This window comes from Myotis nattereri (genome assembly GCF_964212035.1).
Source record: "Myotis nattereri genome assembly, chromosome: X".
Lineage (NCBI taxonomy): Eukaryota > Metazoa > Chordata > Mammalia > Chiroptera > Vespertilionidae > Myotis > Myotis nattereri.
Window position 1 is genome coordinate 15,746,274 of NC_138078.1, and position 24,595 is coordinate 15,770,868.

Sequence of the window (24,595 nt, forward strand, 5' to 3'; positions counted from 1 at the left end):
TAATGCCTAAATCAGTATTCCCAACCGGGCCTCTCCCTAAGTCTCAGGCTTGTATGTTTAACTCCCCATGGATATCTTCACCAGGCTTTTCAATTACTTCCTCACAATGAATTTTCTTTCTCTGAAACCTGTTTTTCTCTGAGTTTCCCTACCTCATTTAATGGCTGTGCAAGCCACACAGTCAAAGGACAACATCAAAGCAACTCTTTCATGAAAACAAACTTCAAAAACAATAAGATGTGGTCACTGCCTCCGCAGTCTAATAAAGCGGATAAACAAATAATTACACCACACCACCTGTGGAAGTGCACTAAAGACAAGGGGCAGGAGTAACAAAGAAAAATGAATAATGTACCACAACTAGAAATTCTGGGAAACAACTGCTGAGAAAAGGCGGAATCAACAATCAGAAAGTTTATGCCTGCCTTCCTGCCACCCTCGCTTCTATTTTTTAGCAGTCACCCAACAGACTGATGCCAAGACTCAGTGTCTCCAGGAATAGGTGCTATAAAGAGAAGTAACAAAAGAAACCAAAGGTTTGGAACATGAGGATGATTTCTGACACACCACAGTCTTTTCAGCTACACCCATGAGCAGATTTGACTGCTATACAGAGCAAATATAGGCAACCATAAACCATGGATACTACTTTAATATCAAAAACATTCTAAATCAAAAAGTCCCCTTTTATAATCACGGTGAGAGCCCTGGCTGATTTGACTCAGTAGATAGAATGTTGGCCTGCTGACCGAAAGGTCCCAGGTTCAATTCCGGTCAAGGGCACATACCTAGGTTGTAGGCTCGACCTCTGGTCGGGTCAGGGCGCATGCTGGAGGCAACCAGTCAACGTGTCTCTCTCACATTGATGTTTATCTCTCTCTGTCTTTACCTGTCACTTCAATTCTCTCTAAAAATCAATGGAAAAGATATCCTTGGGTGAGGGTTAAAATATATACAGCGGAACCTCATTTCTCGAACAATTCGATTCTCAACCTCACAACCCTTTCATGCTGATACCTGTATGATGAGTCATACATCTCTCAGGTGACAAACGAAGGAGAGAATGTGCAAACATGAGTCAGTTTATACCTGTTAAAATATCAGGATATTGGGCTGTGAATATTTTTGTGTTTTTTTGCTGCTTACAATTATTGTCAAATTTTCATTTTTTACTGTACATTTCCTTTCCGTTTTGTTAAATTTTCATTTACATTTCATATCCTTTTTGTTTTTAAAGTGTTTATTTATAGATTAAACAGTACAACAGACATGTACTGTACATAAGAAAGGTTAAGCCCTGTGGCTCAGTAGTTGAGCATCGACCTATGAACCAGGAGGTCAAGGTTTGATTCCCAGTCAGGGCACATGCCTGGGTTGCATGCTCAATCCCCAGTGTAGTGTGTGCAGGAGGCAGCCAATCAATGATTCTCTCTCATCACTGATGTTTCTCTCTCTCTCCCTCTTCCTTCCTCTCTGAAATCAATAAAAATATATTTTTTAAAAAAGAAAGGTTAAAACATGGAATCATTTGGGGGGCTTGGAACAGATTAATTCAATTTACATTATTTCTAGTGGGGAAAAAATGATTTGGTTTTTGAATAGCCTTCTGGAATGCATTAAGTTCAAGAAATGAGGTTCCACTGTACATATACATCAAGGTCAGATAGGGTTTCAATGATAATCCACTCAAAATAATTTGGTATCAAAAACTGCATAAATAAATCTAATGCTTTTTTAAAAATCCTCACCTGAGGATATACTTTTATTAAATTTTTATTAATTTTTAGAGAAGAGAGGGAAGGAGGGAGGGGAATAGATAGAAAGAGAGAAACATCGATCAGCTGCCTCCTATACGAGCCCCAACCTGGGATCGAACCAGCAACCTAGGTATGTGCCCTGAATGGGAATCGAACCCACAACCTTTTGGTGTACGGGATGATGCTCAACCAACTGAGCTACCCGGCCAGAGCAATCGAATGCTTTAATTATTGCATTTTAGCCCTTATATAACCTGTACATTAAAATGTACAGCTGTTTCCAAAGTTATTGCATCAGATCATTTTTATATCTATCACTTTGGAAAATAAATGTATTTGGGGACATTTTAAAGTAAATGCCATTTAAAATTAGGTATTCCCCTAGTTATAGGAAATGAGGCACAATTATGTATCGCCCACCATGTTACACTGGTTCTCTGATCTTCAATCAGTATTTTCTGCAATAATTTTCATGTGAAAGCATTTTTCATGTAAAAACAAAATGCTTTTAATCTGATTCTTTTCAGTTATTTAATAAGTAAAAATCTAAAATGAATTTGTTTTTAAGAAGGGTCTTTGAAAACTAACAATATAGTTGAGTTTATTCTTGTTCTAAAAAAGAACATAAAACAAAAATAAACTATGTGAAAGAATTTAGGGTAAAAAAAATGATTCAAACAATCAACAATTATGCCCAAATCAGGCTACATTGTTGTCCTTAGTAATTTGTCATAAATTGAATTAAAAATAAAGAGAAACTAAATAAGTCCATATTCTTGATATACCAAAATAATTTGCCCTCACCCTCAAAAGAAGCATCCAGTACAGTACCTATATTTTATGCAGCAATCCTGTCTAATCTGGAGGACCACATGCCAAACTGGTAACAGGCTTCTCTGAGAAGGGGATTAGAGGGAAGCGGACAATCGAAACCTGATCATTACTTTCACTGCACTGTTTTGATTTTTTTTCAAAGAAAAGTTATTTCAGTATTACTTATACAATTTTTAAATAGGCATTTTCTCACCTCACATCCCTTAGGATGGTCGCTATAAAACAAAACAAAACCAAAAAAAGCCTGGCCGGCGTGGCTCAGTGGCTAGGCATTTATTGACTTATGAACCTGGAGGTCACGGTTGGATTCCCGTCAAGGCACATGCTCGGGCTCAATCCCCATTGTGGGATGTGCAGGAGGCAGCCAGTCGATGATTCTCTCTCATCATTGATGTTTCTATCTCTCTCTCCCTCTCCCGTCCTCTCTGAAATTAACACATTGTATGCGGGAAAGGGCTTCACAGATAAGGAAAAGGTAAAGGAGTTCATCACCACCAAACCAGTATTATATGAAATGCTGAAAGGTATCCTTTAAGAAGAGGAAGAAGAAGAACAAAAAGGTAAAGATACAAATTATGAACAACAAATACACATCTATCAACAAGTGAATCTAAAAATCAAGTGAATAAATAATCCGATGAACAGAATAAACTGGTGATTATAACAGAATCAGGGGCATAGAAAGGGAGTGGACTGACAAATCTCGGAGGGGGGGGGGGAAGGAGTGTGGGGGGTGCAAGAAGAGACTGGACAAAAATCATGCACCTATGGATGAGGACAGTAGGGGGGGGTAAGGGCAGAGGGTAGGGTGGGAACTGGGTGGAGGGGAGCTATGGGGGGGAAAAAGAGGAACAACTGTAATAATCTGAACAATAAAGATTTATTTTTTTAAAAAAAGAATTTACACCCTAGCTGGTTTGGCTCAGTGGATAGAGCATTAGCCTGAGGACAGAAGGGTCCTGGGTTCCATTCAAGTCAAGGACAGGTACCTTGGTTGCAGGCTCCTCCCCCGACCTGGGCCCTGGTGAGGGTTGTGCAGGAGGCAACCAATCGATGTGTTTCTCTCACATTGATATTTCTCTCTGTCTTTCCCTCTCTTTCCCACCCTCTCTAAAAATCAATGGAAAAATATCCTCGGGTGAGGGTTAAAAGAATTTACCAAAAAGTATGACGATAACACCAAAAGAAGATGGGAAAAACATTTTGATCAGTGATGATATTTTTGAAATAATTATATTGATCAGTGACTGTGTGTTTGGAAGAAATATATTGACAGAATAATTAAATCTGTCCTTTCAAAATAACTCTTTTAATGGACACTCACTTGAATGTATACATTTGGGAGCACTTATACTTCAACAACAATACAAACCACAATCACTTCAATCTGTTCCACAATGAAGGGATTATGAAGCCAACGTTTTAAGAGTTCAGACTTGCGCCAACAAAAAAAACTGTCTTCTAACTATGACAAACACGTAAGTATTTTATGACCAACTTTCAATTCTGTTCTGGAGTAATGGATATTCCCTAGTTCTTTCTCATCCATTATAAATACGCTGTGATCTAGAGATGACTAAAGAAAAAAAAAATGAGGCTGTTTTCAAGATTAACATTTTCCTTTTTCTTACAGAAAACCAACTTCTATTTTATCTTTAGAAGGCAGAATTCACCACAAAATTAGGTCAGCAAAGCAAAGAAATGATGTTTCACCTATAATTATTTCATTTCCTACTCATTAAAAATACTTATCAGATTTTATTAAATTCACACAGAGAAGTCATAAATTTGTCTGATAAACAGGAAGGAAGAAACCTCAGGGGCAAAGAATGAGATAATTGTTTCTTCAGACAGATTTTGAGTCATCTGGTTAGGCTGTACTGGCTTCACACAATTGGAACACAGATGACATGTAATGTACCATGTTTCAAATATTTTTTAACTCCCTCATTCAGACAAAAGTTTACCACTGCTTATCTAAATCTCACATATATATATATATATATATATATGAATGGCACCCTAAATCCACTTATTCTTTTCTGAGTTAGGGAACATAGGTAGGAAAAAAAATCACAGGTGAACATTTACTTCAAGGCTTGCCTTTTGAATGCTTCTATATTTTCAAGCAACTAAAAAAAAATCTACATCTTCTAAGAGGAAGAGCTATTCTGCCAAAGTAAAGTCTATTTAGGGTTCTTTCCTAATAGATCACTGTGTGTACACAGAACATTTCCTAATAGGTTTCGTTTCCTAATAGGCCACTGTGTGCACAGAGAATGCCAAATTCACTGGCCACAACTGTTTTCCACCTCATCTCAGGTAGTGACTGGCTTTTCATCTTTAAGGAAAAGAAAACCTAAAATTTTTTTGAAAAAAAATCATGTGCAAGGCTCAATTCAGCTACAATAATCTGGATTCATAATGAAGCTTTCTGCTAAAATAAGAACTTACATGCATATATGTATAACCCATGGACATAGACAATAGCTTAGTGGGATCAGGGTGGAGGGGGTCAATGGGGGGAAAAGGAGGACATCTGCAACAATAAGGATAATTTTTTAAAAAAGAAATAAAAATAATTTAAAAATAAAATAGGAATAAAAACAAGAAAAGTCAGTATTTGTACTGTATACAACAATTTTTAAGAGGTTCAGTAACGATTTATTTACTTTTTATTGTCTAAAGTTTTACATGTGTCTCTTTTTCCTCCGATTGGCACCCCCCCGACCCCAGCCATACCCACCCCAGTGTCTGTGTCCATTGGTTATGCTAATATGCATGCATACAAGTCCTTTGGTTACAACAATTTTTAACAGTGCTCCCAAATGATGTGACTTCATAAGCCGGCTCAGAATAAATATTAGCCAAGTGAGGTAAGCCATCATCAGAGGATTTAGTAAACTTGTTGGAGTCCCCCTATGGCTTGGTGCTTACTTACTCACCAGCTTATCCCGTTTCATAATGCAACACGTGAAGCAGCCCCTCTAGTGGAAGAGGAGGTTCATTTCAAGCATAAAGGAAACAGGCTGTTATTCAGAAAGGACTGACAGTTGTGGAATGGGGGAAAAAGAAAAATGTGCCTTGTTATTTTCATCTATCCTATTTTAAAAGACCATTCAAAGGAATGAATAGACATATCTGAAAAAAAGAGACCACTGGGTATCCCTCCCATTAAAGCAATGAACATGCACTTGTGAATCTATCTCTAGTTCCCACAGAAGGCTTCTCATCCTCACCCAACTAAAGACATCTGTAAGTTGGAACCAGTGTGGGCTCTGAATAAAACACACTACATTGCTTGCCCTAACCGGTTTGGCTCAGCGGATAGAGCGTCGGCCTTCGGACTCAAGGGTCCCAAGGGTGCCTTGGTTTCGGGCACATCCCCAGTGGGGAGTGTGCAGGAGGCAGCTGATCAATGTTTCTCTCTCATCGATGTTTCTAACTCTCTATCCCTCTCCCTTCCTCTCTGTAAAGAATCAATAAAATATATTTTTTTAAAAAACACACTACATTGCTTCCACGAGTCAGAAAGAAGTAGGCAAACAAAGGGTGACTGTATTTAAAGTGCCTTTAAGACAATATTCATTCAAAATACAACTGTACTATCTATAATGCTATTATCATGAAGATACAGCTTAATATTCAAAGTTACAGGCTCTCAGCATACTGAAAACTCTACAACCTTTCCACTAAATTCTTGCGTATACAAGTTTTTGTGTACAACGGACACAAGTTTTAAAACCCGCTACATTAAGCTCGGCCAACGTGGCTCCGTGGTTGAGCACCGACCTATGAACCAGGAGGTCACGGTTCGATTCCCAGTCAGGGCACATGTGTGGGTTGCGGGCTCGATCCCCAGTGTGGGGTGTTCAAGCTTTCTGATAAAACTGGCATGAGGCCATGCAAAAATTAAGAAAAAATCGGCAAAAGTAAAAAAAAAAAAAAAAAAAAAAAAAAAAAAAAAAAAAACCAAAAAAAAAACACACAAAAAACAACTTTCAAGTTCAAAGATATATCTTTAGACTGAGATTTTCCCCTGAAAATATCTGCCTAGTTTCATGTTATATGCACTAACTCTAAAATTCCACTTAAGCATTATTGCAGAAAAGTCAACTGATATTTAATCCTTTCATTTTAAAAAAAACTTTTGGTACCTTCCTGTCATATTACAAATAACTCAACTCTCACATTTTTGAAATAGATACATATATTTGCTATAGAGGTTTTTTTTAGAGATTTCTTATCAATCGAATTACTTGCAGTAATTTTAAATGTACCACACAAGCAAATATCAAAATTCATTTCCTAGCCTCTAAGAAGTTCCAGTTTAATCTAGAAAGGACATGGGTGTGGAGCACATATACATACAGATTATAAATTAAACCTATATATCATAAAAGCCTACAAATATGCATAGGTCTCATGAGATAATAAATTCACTTATCAAAAATGTCTAACGTATTATCTACTGTTCTCCATTTTGTCTCTGCCCCCCCTCATTCTTTTAAAGTGTAATTCATCTACTTCTTCCGTATCCTCTTCCAGTATTAGCTGCACCTGAGAGGCTATTTGCATTTTAGAAGTAGATGGAAGAGTGTGTTACAGTGGCCTAAGCAGAAGTCAGTTCCAAATGAGAAGTGAATTTGTCCAAGTCTGATCAACTTTTTTTTTAAAGGGGGATGTTCAAATACTTTATTATTTTTTTAATTGAGTTTTAGAGAGAGGAAGGGGGAGGGAAAGGAGAAGGGAGGAAGTGAGAAATGGAGAAAGGGAGAGATACAGAGACAGAGAGAAACATAATCGGTTGCCTCCTGCATGTGCTCCAACCAGGGATCAAACCACAACTGCCCTGACTAGGGATCAAACCCGAGACCCTTTGGTACATAGGATGATGACGCTCCAGCCAACTGAGCCACACTGGCCAGGGCTGATCTACTTTATACCGTCCTAAGTTCACAGTGCTAAGCTGAAACTCTAGATCACTTCAGTGGACAGATGTGCTGCAGGAACTGAAAATACTTTACATTCATATTGTGCTTTGTAGTTTACTATGCTTTTCACATACATTATCTCATTTGAACCTCCCAAATATCCTGTGTGATATGAAGGGGCATATTACTGTCCCCACAGTACCTTGATAAAGGGACTCGGAGATAAAGAAACCTCATTAAGGCCACTCAGAAACCAGAAACACTACAACTAGAAGCCAGCCTGTGCTGACTGCATCCAGTGGTGCAGGCAATTTTTTCTTCTTTGTGATCTACCGCCCAACATCTTTGAAGGGTAAAAAGGAAAAAACATCCAGTTAGTTCTTCACATAAGTAGGTATTTATGTGAGTAAAAATGTATTCACTATAATTCCTCATGGAGAATTGCCTCAGAGATGCTTAAATTGTAAGGGGGGGAATCTAAATTATCTTCCATGATATGTGGCATTTAAAATAATATTCAAGTAAAATGAAGTTATAGTATTTCTTTTCCAGTTTACAGATGATTTTCCTTTCCATTTAGCAGTGTAATTCTCCCCTCAGTTTATACCAGTAACATATTATTCAGGGTAAAAAAAAAATTAATTTCAGAAAGTAAGATAGGCAATAAAGGCATTTACATCAAGACCAAACAGGCCCAACCAGCACGGCTCAGTGGTTGAGCGTCGACCTATGAACCAGGACAGTGATGGTGAACCTTTTGAGCTCAGCGTGTCAGCATTTTCAAAAACCCTAACTTAACTCTGGTGCCGTGTCACATATAGAAATTTTTTGATATTTGCAACCATAGTAAAACAAAGACTTATATTTGTGATATTTATTTTATATATTTAAATGCCATTTAACAAAGAAAAATCAACCAAAAAAATGAGTTCGCGTGTCACCTCTGACACGTGTGTCATAGGTTTGCCATCACTGAACCAGGAGGTCACGGTTCAATTCCTGGTCAGGGCACATACCTGGGCTGCAGGCTCGATCCCCAGTGTGGGATATGGAGGAGGCAGCCGATCAATGATTCTTTCTCATGACTGATGTTTCTCTCTCTCTCTCCCTATCCCTTCCTCTCTGCAATCAATAAAACATATATTTTTTAAAAGACCAAACAACCACAAAGAATATGTGAGGTAATAATGCTCTACAGCCCAAAACATGGTCACCTCTGAGTACAAGTCACATATCTGTCTTTACCGAAGGAACTGATACAGACCAGCTTTCACTATATTTCCTCTTCTCAGGTCGAGACGTCTGAGGATTCTCCCATCTCCAGTCCACATCTCTCTCATGAAAACTCCATACTTTTGGGTTCCATCCCAACTGAATCTCACCTCTTACTGTCCACAGATATTACAATAAGCCCAACCCCTTCAAAATCAAATTATCATCTTCTCCCAAACCAAACTCAGCCTTCTTCCACTTTCTCATTTCAATGAATGGTTCTAACAGCCACTGAATTGTCCAAGCCAAAAGCTTGAACAGCACCCTTGAATTCTCTTTCTCTCTCCTCTGCCACATCCATTCAACTACCAAGTTTTGAATAAATACTTTTGGAAAGCATCAAGAATGTGTACCACCATAACACTACTGTAAATATAAAGGAAAAAAAATGCTGTGGCAACCTCCTACAGCCAATCAAAAGTTAAAAGGCCAATTAAAAGTTACTAACAGCTCACATTTATCGAGACTTACTTTGTACCAAGCACCAGGCTAAGCTTTAGGTCTGAGTTAATTTAATCCACGTAATAATTTGAGGTTGGTGCTGGTCTCATCCTGTTTTACAGAGGAGGACACAGCTACAGAGAACTTTGGTATCTTGCCCACAGTTCCGCTGAATTCTCACTTCTGTGTCCCTGGGAGCACTTTTCTGCTCTACTTGGAAGGCCCTTTCAACCTTGTCTGTCCAGCTTCAAAGGTCAACGCAAGCACAGTCTCCTCTACAAAGTCTCCTGATGCCCCCTGCTGGTGCTTGCTCCTTAAGTCAGTGGTTCTCAAAGTTGGCTGCAAGTCTAAAACCTAGATGCCTAGATCCCAACCCTAGAGATTCTAATGGCATTGGTCTGGGTGCAACCGAGGCAACGGGACTTATAGAAGCTCCCCAGGTGGTTCTAATGTGCAGTCAAGATTGAGATCCACTGCTCTATATTTCCCCAACACTTTTACATTCGAGCACTTACCCCACTGCATTAGAATGGGCTGTTTATGTTTGTGCTGCTAACAGCATTGTGAGACCCTGAAACAGAAGTTTCACAGTCACCTGGGGTTTTGTTGTTGTCGTTGTTTCAAAACTAGAGAGAGGTTCCTGAACCTCACTTATATACTAAATATGACCTGTGGCCAAGGCCCTGGAAACTATTTGTCTCTTGACGAATTATGATGTGTGGTCAAATTTGGAGACTCCTAGGTAAGAACAGGGTCTTTTCAATTGTACCCGCCAGGGTACGGCACAGTGCCCAGCTCATAGGTGGGCCATGGTAAGCATTTGTGTAATGAATGAAATCTAGTAATGTGAATCTGGGGTTTGGGTGTATGTATTACATATTCAAGCTTCCTGAAGCAGCACCCTGAAAAGCTGCTTCTTGCAATAAAATGCAAATACTGGGCAGCCTTTCAAATGTGTTTTATAATCCACCAGTGCCCTCTGCTGGCCTAAAGATGAATAGCTAGATCAAAACCTGTTCCAGTTCAAATATTTAATTGTATATGCACATAACTAGTCACACACACTGTACTTTTTCCACCAACACCTATACTATCAACTCCTTTGCCCTCAGGTCCCAGGTGACCCAAGCTGATAACACCCAAACCCAAATCAATCCTACTGTTTGCTCTGTCCCCACTCCTGGGCTACAATCATGATACACCTGCCCTAGCAGCTCTCAGCCTCTCACTTATCTCTTTTGTTCCTTGGTCAGTGCTCCTCCAAATCCCACTGCAGTCATAAAATTACTCACCTTGAAAACACAAGAAACCATTCATCTACCAAGTTGCCTCAGTTCTTGCTATTTAAAGTATGACAGGGGACCAGCAGCCTCTATATCACCCAGGAGTTTGTTTAAAATAGAGAATCTGCCCTGACTGGGTCTTGGGTTCAATTCCCAGTCAGGGCACATAGCTAGGTTGCCGATTTGGTCCCAGTTGGGGCCCAAATGGAGACAACCAATCTCTCTCTCTCTCTCTCTCTCTCTATCTATCTCTCTTTTTCTCAAATCAATAAAGATATCCTCAGGTGAGGATTTTTTTTTTAATGGAGAATCTGAGCTCCCACCTCAGACTACTGAATTAGAAGCTGAATTTTAAGAAGAGTCACATGCACATTACAGTTTGAGAAGTGCTGGTTCTCAACTACATCTACCTAACACCACCATTTTATGACAAATATTTTTTAAGTAATTCTTTTTTTTTTTTAAATCATCATCCGAGGATATTTTTCCCATTGATTTTCAGAGAGAGGGAAAGACAGAGAGAAATATCAATGTGAGAGAAACACATCGATTGGTTGTTTCCTGCACGTGCCCCAATCAGGGCCCAGGCCAGGAAGGAACTTACAACCGAGGTACATGACCTTGACCAGAATCAAACCCCTTCAATCTGCAGGCTAACGCTCTATCCACTGAGCCAAGCCTAGAGCCAAGCCGGCTAGGCAAAGTAATTCTTTTGCTATCTATAATAATAAAAGCATAATATGCTAATTAGACCGGATGTCCTTCTGGATGACCTTCCAGACGAAGCTGAGGCAGAGGGGGCCAAGGCAAGGCAGCCGAGGCAGAGGCAGCCAACACGGTGGGCGGGGGCTGAAGCAGAAGCGGCTGCCAAGGTAGCAGGGGCCAGGCCCCTTGCACAAATTTCGTGCATTGGGCCTCTAGTCTTTAAATAAAATTTATCACCCACTTAAGTCCAAAAAAGAGACCAGTATACTGATTTGATGGTAACATAATGGAGAACAAAAAGGAAAGATATGTATGAATTAGATTTCATTATATAAATGTTCAACACAATTAAATTAAAGATGTGAAGAATAACCCAAGTACGCAGAGGGGGTAGTACCATCCAGATGAGAACCACTAGTCTACAATCACTGTCATCCTTCTCCTTCCATCTCACAGGAGGGAGGGATTATCTCTCCTTTTAAAGTTGAAGAATTCTCTCTTGTAAAAGCTCCTTCCCCACATTCCTCCCTAGGCCATAAACATTGTCAAATCTTGAAATACTGCAACAACCACAAGACAACTCTAGAATCCTGACCCAACATGTCCCTCTAGCTTGACAATCAAGCTTATCAAACATTGTGCACATTTATACATCTCTCAAGCACCAACCATACTAATCTAGCTTTCACTTCCATCAGTAAACCTGTATCATGAAAGCTTCCCAAATTGCCCAAATCAATGAACTTCTCCAAGTTCAATTAACCTATCTTTCTACAATGGACATTGTTGGTTACATATCCATTCCCCCAGTGTTCATGAATTCCTTTCTCCTGTGTGATTAAGGTAAAGTGACCTTATTCAGACATGATCCTGTGGCTAAGCCAATCAGAGCACAGCATTAGTGTAGCGCTTGCTAAAGGTCAGGGGCAGACACCTGATCTGTGTTGGTCCAATCAGGCTGAAGAAAGAGCATAATCCAAGCATGGCAGTTTTGCCACCTCTCTCTTGCTCTAGTGAGTGGGAAAGCATGTGTTACAGTCATCTTGCAACCATAGGGGAAGCAATCTTACTGCTGAAAGCCAAGAAAAGAGACTGGGTCCTGGATGACATGTTTGACCCACAAGAGTCCACCCTTCCTCTGGACTTTGTGAGATAATTTGCCTTACTATTTAAACAACTGGTTTTTCCCAGCTGAAAGTATCCTAGCATAGCCTGTCCTTCTCGAAACTTTCCTCCCTTAATTTTCTAAACATCACTGTTTTGTGCTTCTACTTCTCAAAAGTTGCTTCTCTATGTGGGAATGCAGACTGGTGCAGCCACTATGGAAGACAGTATAGAGTTTCCTCAAAAAGTTAAAAATGGCCGAAACCGGTTTGGCTCAGTGGATAGAGCATCGGCCTGCGGATTGAAGGGTCCCAGGTTCGATTCCGGTCAAGGGCATGTACCTGGGTTGCGGGCACATCCCCAGTGGGAGATGTGCAGGAGGCAGCTGATCGATGTTTCTCTCTCATCGATGTTTCTGGCTCTCTATCTCTCTCCCTTCCTCTCTGTAAAAAATCAATAAAAATATATTTAAAAAAAAAAAAGTTAAAAATGGAACTCCCATTTGACCCAGTGATCCCACTTCTAGGAATATATACCAGGAAACCAGAAACACCAATCAGAAAGGATATATGCACCCCTATGTTCATAGCAGCACAATTTACCATAGCTGAGATCTGGAAACAGCCAAAATGCCCATCAGCAGATGAATGGATTAGAAAACTGTGGTACATATACACAATGGAATACTATGCTGCTGTAAAAAAGAAGGAATTCTTACCATTTGCAACAGCATGGATGGAACTGGAGAGCATTATGCTAAGTGAAATAAGCCAGTCAATGAAAGAAAAATACCACATGATCTCACTCATTTATGGATCATTAAGACCATTATAAACTGATGAACAAAAATAGATACAGAGGCAGAGCAACATCGAACAGACTGTCAAACTACAGCGGGAAGGCCAGGGAGGGTTGGGGGGAGTAGAGATCAACCGAAGGACTTGTATGCATGCATATAAGCATAACCATGGACACAAGACACGGGGGGAGGGGAGGCCAGGGGAAGGTCAAGGGGAGAAAAAAAAGGAGACATATGTAATACTCTTTGTAATACTTTAAGCCAGCAGTTCTCAACCTGTGGGTCGTGACCCCTTTGGCGGTCAAACGACCCTTTAACAGGGGTCGCCTAAATACATCCTGCATATCAGATATTTACATTACGATTCATAACAGTAGCAAAATTACAGTTATGAAGTAGCAACGAAAATAATTTTATGGTTTGGGGGTCACAACATGAGGAACTGTATTAAAGGGTCGCGGCATTAGGAAGGTTGAGAACCACTGCTTTAAGCAATAAAACAAAATTTAAAAAAAAAAAGTTGCTTCTCCATCTCTGGCCTCCCCTCTTCCTCTGCCTACTCCTTGTATGTTGGTATTCTCCAAGGTTTCTTGCATCTTTTCTACTCCAACTACATATTTGAATCATTTATCTCACTCTATATTTCCCTTGACACAGCAGAACTGAGTTTCTGGCATTGCCCCCAGTGGAATACCAGTGCTAATGTTCCCCAACTCATCCAACTCAGGAACTCCTACTAGTCTTTTATCAGTAAACTTAAATGTCTCCTCTTTGAAGCCTCTCCTGAAGTCCCCATGGGTTCCTTGCCTTTTTGTGCCATAGATTTCTTTGGCTGTCTGGCAAGACCTATGGACCCCTTCTCAAAGTAATGCTTCTAACTGCATAAAACACTAATTATATTGCAAGTTATTAAAAATATTTTTAAAACCCAAAATCTGATATAGTAATATGTGCTTCATTATTAGCTCATTAAATAAAAAGATCTAACCGTGAGTCCTATAAGTACTGTCATTTTGAAGTAGTGATGAGTGTAAATGACATGTGCAACAACTGTAATGTGATGTGAAAAAGTCTGTGACTTGCATTGGTTTTGGACTTCTACTGGTGACAGGTACTGCTAATACTATTGTGATTTGTTGCTATAGTAGCTTAATAAATTAATGGCTCCTACTGAACCACACCTCCTTATATCCATGCTCTTATGTAGTCCCCCACCATATTGACGCTGGGGTTGGTCATGTGACTTGTCTTGACATCAGCAAATGTGATACAAGCCAATAAGTTTGTACATTGAGACTTGCCCTCTTATAACCCAGGAACCATGTGAGGAAGCTCAAGTTAGGCACATTGAGGAGTACCAAGCCCCCAGACTTGAGAATAAGATCACCTTGTAGTATAGCCACCAACTGAATTCATCCGCTGGCAGATGCCAGCAAAACTGCCCAGCCAACCCACAGATAGAATAAATCAGTTGTTTTAAGGCACTGGCTTGCAGTGGATCATTCTCCAGCAATAGATAACTGACACAGTTATCTACATTCATAATAGGAGAAGTTGCTAAATTTCAGTTAGAGACTGGTAAAAAATATATTATTTTTCCATCAGAGATCAGAGACTCCCTAGATTCCATCCAAACACTTTTGAGGGGATGAGGACCACATGTTAAGAAGTCCTGGTTAGGCAGAGTATATCCTGCTCTCCTTTTAACTACCACACAGTACATTGTTGATACTCATGTAAACTGATCACAGCATATCCTTTGTCATTGCAGCCCTAAAACTGAGCTGAGCTTCCAGCACATAATAGGTGTTCAACACAAATTAAATAAATGCAAGTTGTCTGGGATCTCATGCTGACTAAACTGTGAGCTGCCTGAAGACAAAATAAAAGTGAATGCTTAGATGGCAACTCTATGTGCCAGAGACCCTCCAAGTGCTTTGCCCTAACTTATTTATTCCTTATAACAACCCTATGAGGTACATGCTATTCCAATTTCACTAGCAGAAAAACAAGTACAAAGAGGTTAAGTGACTTGCTCAAGGTCACACAGCTAGAAAGTGGCAATGCCAGGGTAAGAAGGCAAAAATCTATGCTCTGGTTTTATAGCCTATATTAATGCACCCAAAGCACACTGCAGGAGCTCAATAAAAGTTTTGAGCAATATTTTTGAAATTTCATTAGCATTATTTTATGGGTGTTATGCTTTCTGCAGAAAAATTTCTGGTAGCTTGTGATTTGTTTTTCAAGACAGAAACTATCATTTACTTTTTTAAGTAGTAGAATAATAACTTCGTTAAAATGCAGATTTTCGATAAAAGTCTTCACTGTACAAGTCAATTTCTTTCGAAGGACACGAATTCATAAAATGTAAAAAAAGTTCGACTTGTCCACACTAAATAATGTTCATTAAGGAGGGGAGTAAAACTCCAACTTCCCCCCTCACCCAACTTCTCCTAAGCCAGCAACCCCCAACATCCTACAGCAGCTTCTCAAGAGGGTGGCCCTCCCCCATTCATACAAGGTTCTGAAATCTGACCCTGCCAAGCAACCAAAGCTGAACCCCGCAAAGCTCCGAGATGGCCTCATCCTACCCACAAACCCAAGAGGGCACAGCGGGGAGAGGGTGGTTACTTTGGGGGGTACTTTAGTTTTTCAAAGTGTTTTATTCACGAGAATGAGACCCAAATGGCCCCACCCACCCTCCCCGGAGTCTCACGCCTCCGCCCGGCAGCCGTTGGCTCCGAGCGGACAGGTGAATGAACCGCGGCACCAAGATGCGGCCGGCCCGGAGGCGGGAAGAACCTCAGGGCGAGTAGGGCCTGGTCCCCAGGGAGGCTCCGGGATACCGGGAGGGAGCGGTGACAGCTGTGACCCGGCTCCACGCTCTCACCTTGAACATGTCGCTGGCAACGGCGGCTCTGGCGGGGTCACCCCGACCTAGGCCCCGCCCACTACAGAGAGGCGGCTACGGCGGCCGGATAGGGTCCTGATTCTTCCTACCGCCAGCGGGCCGCCGTGCGGGTGGTGGTGGTGGTACAGCCGAGTTGGTCCCGCGAAAGCTTAGTTCGGAAGCGAGGGTGAGAAGCGACGTCGCTAAGCTGCAGCGCGTCGCGTCGCGCCTCCCGCGACGGGCGAGCTTAAGCCCGCCTCCCGAAAGCTCCGCCCCTGCGCCGGTGGTTGCTAAGCGGCCAGAAAGCGCCGGCTCAGTGTGGGCGGAACCAGCGGGAGCGAGGTGGGAGGCGCCAGGATGCCTCGCGGCGCTGGGAATCGGCTTTCGCAGGCCTGATTGGCCACCTAGCGGCGGGGGCTGAGAATCTTGTGCGCGAGGTCTCTGGGCGAGGGCGCCCGAAGGGCCTTGGGCAGCTTGGAAAGCCTTGGACCCAGAAGCCGCCGACTTCGGGGGCCTGGATTTACCTCTCAAAAGGTTTTCAGATTTTTTTTTTTACGGTGGGCTAGAGTTCTGAGGTCTTAAACTAATTTGCTACATCCTTTAGTCTTCTCTTTGATATACTTAAGTGCATGCCCTTCACTGGGAATCAACCGTTTGTCCCTTAATACGTAATAAGTAATAATTATCCTATTAACAAGGATAGTAAGCTCTAACACGGCGTTTACTATGTGCCCAGCTCAGCCCTCAACTACTTACACATACTTATCTAACACTTTGGACAACCAAAGTAGATGGGCCTGATTATTGTTCCCAACCTAATAGATGACGAAACTGAGGCACAGAGAAGTAATTTGTACAAGGCCACACAGAAGGAAAGTGGGAGGCCAGGATCAAACCTAGCTAGTCTACGTTTAAAGCCTGTGATCTCGCGTGAATAATTGGTATTAATATGTCATAATGGGGCGGGGGGGGGTGTTCATATTTCATCCTGTATTTCATGTCCTAACCCCATAGGAAGTGTAAAGCCATCCAGGCAGGCATCCGGAAGATTTGGGAGGTTTGTGTGGTGGCATCACTGCCCTCCAGTCAAAGACCACTTGGAACACCAGTGTGGTTTAACAAGTTGGGTTTATTTCTCACTGCTGCAAGGAAAATACACACTTTGGGACACAGTGGGACATCTCAGTAAGAGGGTGTTAGAAACATTTATTATAGGATTTGGGCTTCGTTGGGTGATTTTGGGGCAAGTTCAAGGAAACTGGGGCTTTGCTCTGGATTGGGTGTGGTTAGGAAGCCAGTGTAACACCAAATCCCAGCTGTGAGTGCCAGATGTTAAAGGCTGCTTTTCTCCTTCTCAAGTGAATTGTATGTTCCAAGCTACCCCCATCCACATCCCTAAGGAGAAATATTGAGAAGACACTGCATTAGTAGTGGGAATGACATATGTATATAAAAATGTGAAGTATATTGATAAATTAGGACAGGAGTTTTTAATTTGGGAAGTATGTGAACTTGGATGGGAAAAAATTACAACTTTATTTTTACTAACCTCTAACTGAACTTTACCATTTCTTTCCATTATAGTGCAGGCAACAAACCACAGTAATATCAACAGTGCCTGTGACTTGGTCATTAAGAGAAAGCGCAGATGTCTTCATATCATGTTCTAGTCATGGAAGATTTCTTGAGATATCATTTCTGCTCATTTACCACTTCACAAGTACAGTAGTGACTAGAGCCCTCATTTTATTTAATGCAGAAAGAAGGCACATATCTCTGTAATTTGGTTTTTGAAAATAGTGCAACAGTGATTTCAATATAATTGAAGTTTTCTGGAATCCTACATATTTTATGTTGTGCATTTTTAAAAGCATAGTTCTTGTAAGGAGTCTGCCCTTAGGGATTCACAACACCCAAAGAAAAGAGAAAGAGCCCCTGATTTAGTAGAAGAGTCTAAGCAGTGACCAAGAATTTGGGAACTGCATCCAAATTGGAGTAATGCATCAAGGGATAGAAAATCAGAGATGGAATCAGATCATTTAGTACACACCATCTCACTCTACCAAGGTGGGGACTGTGTTACTGAGAGTTTAAGGCAGCAGTCGCCAACCGGTGGTCCGCGGACCACTGGTGGTCCATGAGGTTGGCAACCACTGGTTTAAGGGACTTGCCCAAAGTTTGAACAGCTATTCCATGACAAAATCAGGGTAGAAATTTTTTAGACTAGCATGTGAAAACCCTGCACTCTGCTAGGCATTAGGGAGTCCATAGTTAGCAATATGCCTCCTGCCTTCAATGAACTTGTAGGATGACAGCCAGGAAAATAAATAATAATGCAATATGAGAAGTACTCTAAAAGAAAAACATATACAGCACTATGGGACCTTGGAGACAGGAGTGAGCAGTTCTGTAAAAAAACAAAAGGTGGAAAACTTAAGAGCCATCAGTGAGCTGGGGTCTTCAAGGATAAATTGATGTTTGCTGGTGGCAGGGAAGTCATTCCAGGTAGAGGACATGGCCTGATCAGCAGTCCGGAGTTGTAAAACATTGACTGATTTTGGCAAGAAGTTCCTGTTCTCACAGAGTGTAGCAAGGAATGCTGATGAAAGTTGGTATTTTGAGATTTGACAGAGAATGGAACTAGATTGTGAAAAGGCTAGAACGGCATACTTGGGAGTCTGGACTTCAGCTTGGAGGAAATGAGGTGACCCTGAAAGAGTTTGGGTTTTTTTTTTAATACATTTTTATTTATCTCAGAGAGGGAGGCAGAGATAGAAACATCAATGATGAGCCCTAGCTGGCTTGGCTCAGTGAATAGAGCGTCAGCCTGCGGACTGAAGGGTCCCAGGTTCAATTCTGGCCAAGGGCACATGCCTGGGTTGAGGACTCGATCCCCAGTAGGGGGTGTGCAGGAGGCAGCCGATCAATGATTCTCATCATTGATGTTTCTATCTCTCTCTCCTTCTTTCCTCTCTGAAATCAATAAAGAAATATATTTTTTTTAAAAAAAAAAACATCAATGATGAGAGAGAATCATTGATTGGTTGCCTCCTGCTCACTCCACACTGGGGATCAAGGCCACAACCCAGGCATGTGCCCTGACCCAGAATCTAACCGTGACCTCCTGGTTCATAGGTTGACTGAGCCACTGCAGCCAGGCCCTGAAATATTTTAAGTTGGGGAGTGATGAGGTTGGGATATTTCTCTAAAAAGTTAACTCCAGCTGCAGAGTGGAAAATGAATAGGAGGACTAAGATCCTGGAGACAGGGAGACCAGTTAGAAGGCAGTTGGATAGATTCCTTTGTCTTTCCCACATTCCTCATAATTTTTAGTACACAAAGACTGTAAACTGTAAGAATATTAAGAGATACATGATGCCTTCCTTTTTAAGGAGTTCTGGAATTAGTACAACAGTCAATGACACTTGAGTCCCATCCAAACAGTGTAATAATACAAATTATGACCTCAAATGCTTAATTTATATAGTTTCAGATTACTTCATTATAAGAAAAATGAGTGGTTCCTCAAAGGCAGGGGCCACTGGTGATGGAAAATCAGCTGATCCAACGATAGTAAAAGGCCGCAAAACACCTTTGCCAAATACTAAAAAGACAAAGCCAGCACGACCGTGAGTAGCCAAATTTCACCTTGTATCATTTTCCAGAACTGGACAGTTTACATACAGTTTTTACCTAGCTAACATCAAACACTTCTTGTTTTATCAATTATAGATTTTTGTGTGTTTTTAAATTACTTTTGGATAATTATTAAAATTACTAGAGGCCCAGTGCACGAAATTCATGCACTGATGGGGGGGGGGCTATTCCCTCAGCCTGGCCTGCGCCCTCTCGCAATCCAGGAACTCTTGGGGGATGTCCGACTAATGAGGGAGCGAGCCTAAGCCGGCAGTTGGACATCCTTAGTGCTGCCACAGAAGCGGGAGAGGCTCCCACACCACTGCTGCACTCAACAGCTGTGAGCCTAGCCCAGGGCTTCTGGCTGAACTGTGCTCCCCCTGTGGGAGCACACTGACCACCAGGGGGCAGCTCCTGCATTGAGCGTCTGCCCCCTGGTGTTCAGTGTGCATCATAGCAACCGGTCGTTCAGCTGTTCAGTCGATTTGCCTGTTAGCCTTTTATTACATAGGATAGCATTTCATAATTTATAAAGCATGTTAATGCACATCTCTTTGATCCCAATACAACCCTGTGAAGCTGTCTTATTACATTTTATAAATGAGGACGCCGCAACTGGGAAAAGGTAGGTGGTTCGCAGAAGGTTAGACAGCTAATAAATGGCATTGACTCAGATTCAAAGGACTGTTTCCATACTCCAGGCTTTTTCTACTCTACACCTTGTAGTCTGCATTTTGCCAGCCAACAGTGATGCTATACAGGAATACCTCTCTTTGTGCCTGCAGCCCTGTGGGATAATGATGGGGTTGGGAGGTTGGGGAGAAGGAGATCCCTGTGACTTGCCAGTGCTGGGATATGAACAAAAGTAAAATAATTATCTGGCCTGACTAGGATGAACCTGGTTCAAGCATAGATCACAAAGGAGTTTCTTTTCTAGGGCTGGTAATCGGCTCTCAGAAGAGAATTGGGCCTACTATAAACTTCAACAATTCCACACTGTATTTTCTTAGCACTTGAAATAGTTGGACAGTTTTGGTTTTTTTTTTTTTTTTGGTTAATCCTCACCTGAGGATATTTTTCCATTGATTTTTAGAGAGAGTGAAAGACAGAGAGATATATTGATGTGAGAGAAACAATCAATTGGTTGCCTCCTGCACGCACCCCGACCAGGGTCCTTGACCAGAATTGAACCAGGACCCTTTGGTCCACAGTCCAACGCTCTATCCACTGAGCCAAACCAGCTAGGGCAGTTGGACAGTGGTGTTTTTTTTAAATATATATTTTATTGATTTTTTACAGAGAGGAAGGGAGAGGAATAGAGTTAGAAACATCAATGAGAGAAAAACATAGATCAGCTGCCTCCTGCACACTCCCTACTGGGGATGTGCCCGCAACCAAGGTACATGCCCTTGACCAGAATCGAACCCAGGACCCTTGAGTCCGCAGGCTGATGCTCTATCCACTGAGCCAAACTGGTTAGGGCTGGACAGTGTTTTTAAGAACTAACTACAGAGAAATCATTTTAGGTCATGGATGATTTTAGAAAACAAGTTTGTCTCCTCATACGTTATTTATAATATACAAAAGCCCAGTGCATGAAATTCATGCACTGGGGCGGGGGGGCTCCTCAGCCCAGCCTGCCCCATGGGGAGTGGGCCTAAGCCACAGTCTGGCCTCAGAGGCTCAGAGCAGGCGCCTGTGTGTGTGTGTCCATTGGGAGCCTATCCCCAGCCACGCCTCGGAGGATCAGAGCAGGCGCCCCCTGTGTGTGTGTGTGTGTGTGTGTGTGTGTGTGTGTGTGTGTGTGTCCACTGGGGGCCTGCCCCCAGCCGTGCCTCGGAGGATCAGAGCAGGCGCCCCTCTGTGTTGATCTCTCAGGCTCCGGGCCGCACCTGCGTGTTGTTCTCTCAGGCTCGGGGCCCTGGTTGTGACTGTTATGAAGTCCAGACCTCATCTGCATGTTACTTCTTTTTATATATGTAGATATGCCTTTTGATGATAAAGTTTTTATCAGAATGGTTTTTTAATCTCAATGGAAATATTCTCAAGTATTTCATATCCCCATTCTAACTAGATTCAGCAAATAACCAACTCCAGGGACCACATATAAATGTTCCTCGTTAGGTCAGTTTTAGGGTGGGAGTGGGGAAGTGCAGGGAAGAGGAAGCATAAATTCAGAGTTCCCCAAGATTTTAGGAAAATGAAAATAACTTCATAAATCTTAACCTCTTTTTTTTCTCTCAGAACTCGTAGAGATATTTCAGCTCTCAAGATACAAAGAGCTTGGCTATCTTATATGGACAGGACAATATTTCAACTCCTAAAGCATACAATTTGTGCAGCAGTATGTATCTTGCTTTCTGTTTTCTCTGACAGATTTAATTACTTATCAAGCTAAAGTACCTGTTAAATAAGGATAAAATATGTAACCTTTTTTCTCCTATTTAAATCTAATATTATTGTATAGGGTTCTGGGATTGCTTCTTTGATTAGCCCTAAATGCATATTTCTGGATTTATTTTAACATAGGCTACTATTATTTCTTTTTCTGAAACTCACATGGTATTTTTAAAATCAGTTTATTTGATGATGTAAGACAGTGATCATCCAACAATAAAAATCTCTGAATTAAAAGTGCCCTTTCCACCCTGGCCAGTGTTGCTTAGTAGTTTCAGTGACACCAAGGGTTTCGGGTTTGATTCCCAGTCAAGGGCATGTGCCTGGGTTGCAGGTTAGATCCCCGACCCCAATCCAGGTGCATGTGGGAGGCAACCAATCGATGTGTCTCTCACATTAATCAGTCTCTCTCTTTCTCTCTCTCTCTCTCTCTCTCTCTCTCTCTCTCTCTCTCTTTCTCTCTCTCTCTCTCTCTCTCCCCCCTTCCCTCCCTCCCTCTCACTCTCCCTCTCCCTCTCTCCCTCCCTCCCTCTCTCTCCCCTGCCCCCCTCACTCTCTCTAAATGTCCATGGAAATAATATCCTCAGTGAGAATTAACAACAATAAAAAGAAAAAACATGCTCTTACCTTCCACCTAGCAATTTCACTTCTAGGACTCTCTTCTATAATCTATGTACCATTTCACTGCAGTATTTATTGTTTGTAACAGCAAAGGAAGTAAAACCATGTAATGTTCATCAATTATATGGTTAAGTAAGTGTTGGTGCTTTCATAGTGTTAAACCTTGAAGCCTTGCATATAATTCTGCAGTGGAAAGATAGCTAAGATATTGTGCTAGTGAAAAAGGCAAGTGCAGAACAGTATAAATAATACAGTCCTATTTGAGTAAAATAAAATGCATATCCCCCAACCCCCCAAAGAAAAACTCTGTCAACCCTAGCAGAGTATTAGAACTTCTGTCATACAGTACCAAATACTCTAATAGAATCACCCATAATTATAGTAGTCTATTATTAGTAACTAGAGGCCCGATGCACGAAATCTGTGCAAGAGTAGGCCTTCCTTCCCCTAGCTGCCGGCATCGGCTTCCCTCTGGCACCTGGGACCCAGGCTTCCCTTTGGCCCCCGGCAGACACCCGGAACCCGGACTTTCCTCCGGCCACCGGCAGGCACCCGGGACCCAGGCTTCCCTCGCAGCTCTGGCTTCGTCCAGAAGGTTGTCTGGAAGGACATCCAGTCTAATTAGCATATTATGCTTTTATTATTACAGATAGTCATATTAAGGGAATTTTAGCCCCTTTGAAAAAATGATACAGTCTGAGCACTGTGTACACCTCTTCACCATCTGACCCCACAGACCTATTTGTGATGTCAGTGACAGCAAAGTACCTCAGAGAAAACCCACTCAGGTCAACTTGTGACATTGCAGGTTCATTGTCTTCACATATGGAACTTGTATTTAACACATTGTTTGCGGGTAGTTTTTATCACGCGCTAACAGGTGGCGCGGGCCATTTTTGCTAATTTTTTGCGAAAATGGCAATGTTCAGTAAAATTACGATAACTTTAGTTTACGTATTTATACGTTACCCACATTCTACCGCTAGTCTATAAAAAACGTATTAATACGTGTCCCGTGCTCTACTACACTGGTAGAACGTATAAATACATAAAACGTGTAAACACGTTTCCTGCATACAATGTGTTAAGTATGATCATGCTGGTTTTGTTATCATTTTAGATTCTTTTAATGACAGAAAGAATGAAATTCTTTTTTTTATGTTATCCTAATACTTCAAGTTACTACCTTACATTAATACTGCTTTGTCATTTTAAAATCCCTTTGGCATACATTTTTATGTGATTGTCATAGGCATAAATGTTGGACAGGGTCATATGGGAGAAAAGTGGGGACTTTAAAGTCAGACAGATCGAAGTTTGAATCCTGGCTTCCCCACTTACTACCTGTATGCCTTTGGATAAGTTACAGGCACTTCCAGAGCCTGCTCATTTATAAAATGGGAATGATAATCCTATCTAATAAAAGACAAAAAGGGTAATTAACTGTACCTCTGCTACTCTTCCCATTGGCTAATCAGGGCGATATGCAAATTAACCGCCAACAAAGATGGCAGTTAATTTGCATGCACAGGCTCCAAGCGGTGGAGCAAAGCCAAACAGGCCCAAAGCCGCGGAGCAGTGAAGCCTCACCGCAAGTCCTACCAGGACTGGGATCAGCAGAGCCACGAGGCCTCCTGGCCCTGGGATCAGTGGAGCCGCGAGGCCTCCCAGCACCAGTGTCAAGCGGAGCCGCGAGGCCTCCCGGCACAGGGATCAGCGGAGCCATGAGGCCTCCCGGCCCCGGGATCAGTGGAGCTGCGAAGCCTCAGGGCCCCCGGATCAGCAGAGCCGCGAGGCCTCCCGGACCCTGGAGCAGCATGACGGTGCGGCGCCACAACCCCCAGATCGGCCCTGCTCTGTTGGTGATGGGGCGGCATCCCAACCCCCTGATCCGCTCTGCTCTGTGCCTGACAGGGGGTGGT

General features: G+C 41.9%; 2 protein-coding genes across 3 annotated transcripts in view; one reads left to right on the forward strand and one right to left on the reverse strand.

Annotated features, from left to right (window-relative positions):
- The window catches only part of APOO (apolipoprotein O), a 56,433-nt gene extending 40,175 nt beyond the window's left edge, over positions 1-16,258 (reverse strand). Inside the window, exon 1 of one of the 2 annotated variants that reach the window (XM_081081233.1) lies at positions 16,020-16,258. In XM_081081233.1, coding sequence (XP_080937359.1) covers positions 16,020-16,028 — 9 coding nt within the window. In that variant the 5' untranslated portion in view covers positions 16,029-16,258. The remainder of the gene's footprint in view (positions 1-16,019) is intronic. The other variant, XM_081081234.1, reaches the window with a different exon arrangement.
- A 169-nt stretch (positions 16,259-16,427) lies between these two features.
- LOC308512138 (uncharacterized protein CXorf58) overlaps positions 16,428-24,595 on the forward strand; it is a 40,644-nt gene continuing 32,476 nt past the window's right edge. Inside the window, exons 1-3 of the mRNA XM_081081966.1 lie at positions 16,428-16,553; positions 19,507-19,648; positions 21,900-21,999. Coding sequence (XP_080938092.1) covers positions 19,533-19,648; positions 21,900-21,999 — 216 coding nt within the window. The 5' untranslated portion in view covers positions 16,428-16,553; positions 19,507-19,532. The remainder of the gene's footprint in view (positions 16,554-19,506; positions 19,649-21,899; positions 22,000-24,595) is intronic.